The 6,632-nt window shown below is 38.5% G+C and overlaps 2 protein-coding genes across 2 annotated transcripts in view; one reads left to right on the top strand and one right to left on the bottom strand.

Annotated features, from left to right (window-relative positions):
- naga (N-acetylgalactosaminidase, alpha) overlaps positions 1-4,930 on the bottom strand; it is a gene marked incomplete at its 5' end in the record, with an annotated part of 6,672 nt that extends 1,742 nt beyond the window's left edge. Inside the window, 7 exon segments of the mRNA XM_014011963.1 lie at positions 370-567; positions 1,496-1,657; positions 1,753-1,847; positions 2,985-3,196; positions 3,872-4,012; positions 4,166-4,322; positions 4,886-4,930. Of these exon segments, the coding sequence (XP_013867417.1) occupies positions 370-567; positions 1,496-1,657; positions 1,753-1,847; positions 2,985-3,196; positions 3,872-4,012; positions 4,166-4,320 (963 nt within the window).
- A 906-nt stretch (positions 4,931-5,836) lies between these two features.
- LOC106520048 (uncharacterized) overlaps positions 5,837-6,632 on the top strand; it is a 3,756-nt gene continuing 2,960 nt past the window's right edge. The window contains exon 1 of the mRNA XM_014011962.1: positions 5,837-5,874. Within this exon, the coding sequence (XP_013867416.1) occupies positions 5,856-5,874 (19 nt within the window). The 5' untranslated portion in view covers positions 5,837-5,855. The remainder of the gene's footprint in view (positions 5,875-6,632) is intronic.

Below are 6,632 nucleotides of genomic sequence, written 5' to 3' on the forward strand. Positions count from 1 at the left end.
GGCACGTAGCTAATTTGGATGAAAGCATATTAATCTAACAGTGACCCAAGTCATCACGGACTACTTCATAAATATGGCTGTCCATAGAAGCTGTGAGGAAAATAAGGAGGAAATGAGGAATGGAAAATGGACATGCCATGTAAGATTATGACTTTTTTCTCGTAATATTACGACTTTAATCTCGTAATATTATGACTTTATTCTCGTAATATTTCAACTTTATTCTCATAATATTCTGACTTTATTCTCGTAATAATAATTTTTTAAAAATCTTGCTGTGTGGCCCTAATACTCCGTCGTTCGTGAGTGACACAAAAATGCAAAACATTTCTTGTAGTATTTATCATTTGCTATAAGTACCAACATTACCTTCAAAATGCGTCTTCCCTGGATGCCCAACACATCCTGGTCGATGCTGATGATCATTTTGTTCTGCAGGATGGTCCGAGCCTCGCCGCTGATGGTGCGAAGGTCAGTGGACATGAAAAGAGGAGCGGCCATGATGGCCCACAGAGCCATCTGACTGCGAGACTGATCCAGACTGAGGCCAAAGTCACCAATAATCAGCTGATGGAAACAAAATCAGAGAGGGTGAAACTAAAGAATTGTACAGGATCAAAAAGTCTTATATAGCCCAATAAGCCAGACTTTCAGAGTAGTTTGGTTCAAGAATATATTAGGGATATCTAAAGGTTTTTTTTTCTCCCCCTTTTCAGAAATTGTTTGGTAGAGTACTGTGAACAACAAAAGGAGGTGACGCACTGTTTGTCTTTTGTRCGTAGATAGAAAAAAGCCAAAGTTCATTTCCTTACTGGCTGGCAGCTCACCAGCAGCTTCTACTGTTTTAGTTTTGAAGACAGAGCCTTACAAGGGACTTGTAAGGTGTTAAATGAAATGTTTAGCTTGTACCTAGCTTAAGAATTAGCTAGCTAGTAGCTCACTACTCTGTTAAACGTGTAGTATAAAGTGCTACCTAGCAAGCTAGTAATTTCCAAGCTAGAAACTAGTACTTTCCCTACTAGCTAGCAAATTACTATAAGCTAGCAACTTTTTAGCTAGCGCGTTACTACAGAACTGTCGTTGCAAGTTGAACATCTCACAGAAAAACGTTTGTACCCATTCTTTTTTTAGTCAAGTCTCTAAAATACCAAAGTTACATGACACAATTTAACAGAGATAAAATATTATTTTTGCTTTTGTGATTCCCAGAAAGCAATTAGCTAAAAACGTAGCGTTGAATAAAGACTACATCAGTTGATAGGTGGTGCTCCTTCCAAGCATTATGTGAAGTCTTTGCTCGTTTTGTAAAAACTCTGATCCTAACAGAGGGTCTAGAAAAGATCTGGATGCATGTTTTTTTTTACATACATATACGTACATACAACATAATTTATCACTGGATACCTGAGATTAATTAATCAGTCAGTATGACACGTCTTTACTTTAAAACTGACTGTTACAGTTAATGTGTGAAATTATTGTTAGAGAAACAAACCATGTCAGGATCATTCCACTTTCCAGGTCCCGCTGCAGGTGTCAGGACATCCTGGTTTGTAAAAACCCAGTCAATAATCATCAGCACGCTGCTCCAAGAGTCCTGGATGTCACCATAGTTCCGCCACAGGTTACAGATCTCACCCAGCTGAGTGTAATTTACCTGAAAACATTCAKTTCACATGGTTTGACAAGAAAAACATAAACTGGGTGGTCTATTTTTTACTGATATAACTTATGAGTTTTGATTGTTTATACCTTAGGTGGCAGGCCACCCTGGTACGCGGGCCAGCTGCAGGAGTAGCCAATGGGTCGGCCTGTATTGTTTAAAGCCTTAGCCATAAGAGGATAACCTGCCAGAAACAGTGAGAGGAATCAATAAAACTTTACCACCAAAATGTCCTGATACATCTCAGCAATCCAGGTAGAAAAAAATCAAAAAGAAAATAAAATAAGTAGGTCCTCTGGATGGGTTCTTCTTTAGTGAAACGTTTCGTCTCTCCTCCAAGAGGCTTCTTCAGTCTCATGAGCTTCAGGTGAACTCAGCCTTATAAGCACTGCCTCCACATGGACAAACAGGTTAGTCACATGCAAAAGAGGGCCATTGCCTTACAATAGGCTTGATTAGCTCTATTGTTCATAGAGGGTCATGTGCCCCATCAAGTGACTTATTGGTTTGGATGCTTCGGCTGTGGYTATTTGGTGTTTTGTTATGTGTATGTAGTGAATGCAAGCGGGGGTTCAACGTCCCCTTGTTTTTGTCCCTCTTTCCCTCTTTGTGTTGTGTATCGTTGGGGTCCTGACAGGGGGCTGAGTCATACTTGCAATAACAGCGTTGTAGGAGGAAGACAGCTGAACACGAAGGCCTCCACCTCTGTTTAATGGTGGACGGTTTTTATTTACAAGGATGAGAGGAACGTTGGTTTGAGAGAGGAGTAAAGGAAGCCATTTTTGTGTAGAAAAAAACCATCCACCATTAAACAGAGGTGGAGGCCTTCGTGTTCAGTTGTCCTCCTTCTACAATGCTGTTATTGCCAGTATAACTCAGCCCCCTGTGAGCAAAAGGTGTGAATCAGGGCCCCATAGATAACCAACTCAAATAGGGAAAGAGGAACAAAAACAAGGGGACGTTGAATTCTGCTTGCATTCACTACATACACATAACAAAACACCAAATAACCACAGMTGAAGCAGCCAAACCAATAAGTCAGATGATGGGGCACATGACCCTCTATGAACAATAGAGCTAATTAAGCTTGTTGTTAAGCGATGGCCCTCTTTTGCATGTGACTAACCTGTTTGTCCACCATGTGGAGGCAGTGCTTTTAAGGCTGAGTTCACCTGAAGCTCAGACTGAAGAAGTCTCTTGGAGGAGAGACAAAATGTTTCACTGAAGAAGAACCCATCCAGAGGACCTACTTATTTTTTTCTTTTTGATTTACCACCAAAAACTACCAAAACTGAATGCTGCTTCTTCTTCTTCTTCTTACCCAATGCCTGATCTGTGTCGTTGGAATAACAGCCGTCATATTTAAGCATGTCCACCTCCCACTCTGCGAACGTCAGCGCGTCTACTTGAATCTTCTCCACCGGAGTGCCGGGGTAGCCCATGCAGGTGTAGGTGCCCATGTCACCGTAGATGCCTAGTTTGAGCCCCCTGTTGTGCATATAGTCTGCCAAACGTTTGATTCCCCCAGGAAACCTGAGAAGGTTAAACCACCACGTGAGTGACTTTTATTTTGAGAGGTTTAGTATGACTTTGTGAGGAATTCAATGGTTTGTGTCACATTGTGCTGACACTGCATATCAGTATCTGCAGAGAAGCTGCTGAGTCGTGTGTTTTATGGAGTTATACGATCGGCACATTGTCCATCCTTTTGTTTTATTGGTTTGTTTTTGCACMGAAGAACTGCAAAATTTTATTGTACATTCAAAAAAAAAGTTGTGGAAAAAAATTCTGCTGGATTTGATCATCTTAGGCCAGATTATTGTTAATATACAATAGGGATGAGTCTGAATACCTTCAATAGGGTGGGCCAAAACTACTTTTATTTCTTTAAATGTTTTTCTTTTATTATTTAATGTGAATTATGACAATGACTGTGTTATATGTTGTTGTTGTGAACCAATAATAGATACGTTTAAGTYCTACCAAAGTATCGGTTCAACAAAGAATTCAGATATAGACATTTTAGGGAAAAATGTTACGTGTCTTTTTTATTTTCATTTTATAAGTTACTTTTTAAAGTAAGATTTGCATTCAAACAATGACAATAACTTCCTTAYTATAACTGAATTCAATATGTTTGGTATGAAAGTGTACAGCATTTATTTAAATTAACCTAACGTGTTCCTTGGTTAGTTTTTATGAGCGCACCTCTTGGGGTCGGCCTGCAGTCGTCCCTGCTGGTCTCTCTCCCTCAGGGTCCAGCAGTCATCGATGTTCACGTAGTTGTAGCCGAGCTCCTTCCAGCCATCCTCGTAGAGTCTGTCGGCCATGTCGATGAACAGATTCTCACTGGAAGGACAAGAACAGAGCGTCACAGTGATCAGAACAAGAGCTTGGATTTACAAAGGTATAATAAAGGCGTTGCATTTGAGAAAAACGGGATAAAAGCACAACGTAGCTCTGTAATTACAGGGTTTATTTTTTGCGTAAACTCGTGCTTGCCTTATGCAGTTCTTGGGATCGTTCTCACAATCAACATTACAGCGGTATCGTTCCCAAGCCAGCCAGCCCATCGGAGGGGTCTTCATCAGTCCGTTGTCGAGAGCGATGGTGGTCACGGCAGCCACGGAGGCAAAAACAAGTGTAGCGAGATTCATTCCTAAAGGGAAATAAATGCCAGGAAGAAAAGACGTAATGATAACTGTAAGACTAATTGAGCATCAGTAATTAAGTACATTCTGAATTCATTGTTGAGTCTCCTGACTCTCACCTGACTTGGGTGTGACTGCATCAACCAGCTGGGTAACTTTTAAAACTGTCACCTGACAAATGCAGTGGTTCCCAAACTTTTCAGCTTTTGACCCACAAAGTATCAGCAGCAGAGCCCTGTGCCCCCCAGCTGTTGTTGGTTGATAAACATTGTTTTCACGTCAAACAAGAGCATAGTAACATTATTTATTATGCTACTTTTGTCCATTTTAAGTACACTAATCTTATTATTTTGTAACAACACAGGCAAAAAAAACGATGTTGTCATTTTTTAATGTAATTAATTCAGAAATTATTTTCAGGACCCCAACTTTGGGAACCACTGATCTAATGCAACTCTTAAGCACATAATATTTATTTAAAAAACAAACTAAACGTAACTTAAACAACAATATTGACAAAAATTTAAAAGTGATTTACTGTGCGCTCAAAATAGACAGTTGATTCACTTACTGAAGTGCAGGGAGAGTCGGCTTCCGGTCTTTGATTAGAAAAAAATAAATAAAACAATAAAGGAAAAGATTCCACTTCCTTAAACTCGAATCTCTGCTTCAGTCTTCCCTCTGTTCAGAGATTTGACTGAATCTCCACTGAGACTCCTCACGGATCTGCTGTGAAAAACATCCGACAACTGGCAGCTGCTGCCGAAACAGGAAGTAAAAGTCATGTGATGAGGYGGAGCCGTCACGTGACCACAACCCAAGGAGGACGTTCGAACCCCATCTRATGCATATTTATTTTAATTTATCGCGACTGATGAAAAAAAATTAGGTGGTTAAAATTAATTTTGATTTGTGAAAAAGAAGATTCTTGTATAGTTCAAATATATGACAACTTAAGGTTAAAATGTTAACAAGTGTTTATAAATAACTTAAGAACTGGTGACTGTATTAACTCTGTAAATGTGACAACTGTGTCATTTTGAAGAAACAAATTTTATTAACTTTACTACTATCTTTCTTGCTGCGGTGTGCGAATAACTGGGTGCTGAAGGTTACTTTATTCTTCGCCATTATTTGAAATATCCACCAGGGGGCGCGCTAACGCAATGTAACTCTATTTTTGCAATTTCTTAAAAATGTTTTATCCTTAATTCGGCCTTTAACTAATAAATGGAACATAAGAAATCTGACCAATAAAGTGATGTGTGTTGTGTTCGGACCCTGTTGAGATGAAAACGCTCAAAACTTTTCAGCTTTAAAACTTTGGTGGATGGTACAGAACAATCACTAAATCTCACTGCCACTTAAATTAATAAAAATATATATTTCAGGAATTGGATGATGAAAACAATTAAAAGTCTATAAATATAAAGAAAATATWGTATTTTGTTTGTACTGTCAAGCTGTCACACTTGAGCCGTTTTCTGATTGGTTCTGGCTGGTGTGACGTCATCAGGAAAAGGAGAACTCAGCTAGGAAACATGGCAGAGTCAAACCTGGGTAAGATGATAACAGAAACACTGCAAGTAACAGAGTCCCAAGAAAGAAAAAAAAATATTAGACTTTATTCAAACATATCAGGTTCGAGCTGTTCGGAGACGGTCTGTTGAAATGTTTGTTCTTTTATTTGACTACACAGACTTCCTGGTTTTGAGTGTCAGCGTGAAGTCTTTCGTTTTCTTCTTAAAGTGATATAAGCWGTTAATATCCAAAGAAAATAAAGCTTGTAAAACGGCCAGGCCTTAAAAGGACTTTCAAGCACCAAAATACCAAAATTACACACTGCCATTAAACTCTAAAGAAAATATATTATAATATAAATGTTCAGAGTAGTTTTTTTTTTCAGTGGGTAAATTTAATAATCAGGCCTAATTTTTTCTATTAAATAACCTGTAATAAACCTTTTTTTTTTTTCACCCCAAAGATTGAGTGTGTCACCCCAGGAAAATTATACTGTTTTGCTATTTTTCTGTTGAAATAAAAAAAAATGTATGTGCAGATGAATCAAACTGGTTGGAAACATGAACTACCAAATTATTAGTTTAATAAAAAAAATCACGACATTTTACACCTTCAAAAAAAATCAAGCAGCTTTTGTTAAGGCAAAAGTTCAGAATTATAGCACAACTGATTTTCAAATAAGAACAGGACATCTAGAGATGGGCAACTTCCTTCATGTTAGACAGCGTCTCCAAGCAGATTAAACACACAGGTTTGTGTTGAAAATCTGTGAAAAGGTAGTCAACATACATATATAT

This window comes from Austrofundulus limnaeus, unplaced genomic scaffold (assembly GCF_001266775.1).
Source record: "Austrofundulus limnaeus strain Quisiro unplaced genomic scaffold, Austrofundulus_limnaeus-1.0 Scaffold86, whole genome shotgun sequence".
Lineage (NCBI taxonomy): Eukaryota > Metazoa > Chordata > Actinopteri > Cyprinodontiformes > Rivulidae > Austrofundulus > Austrofundulus limnaeus.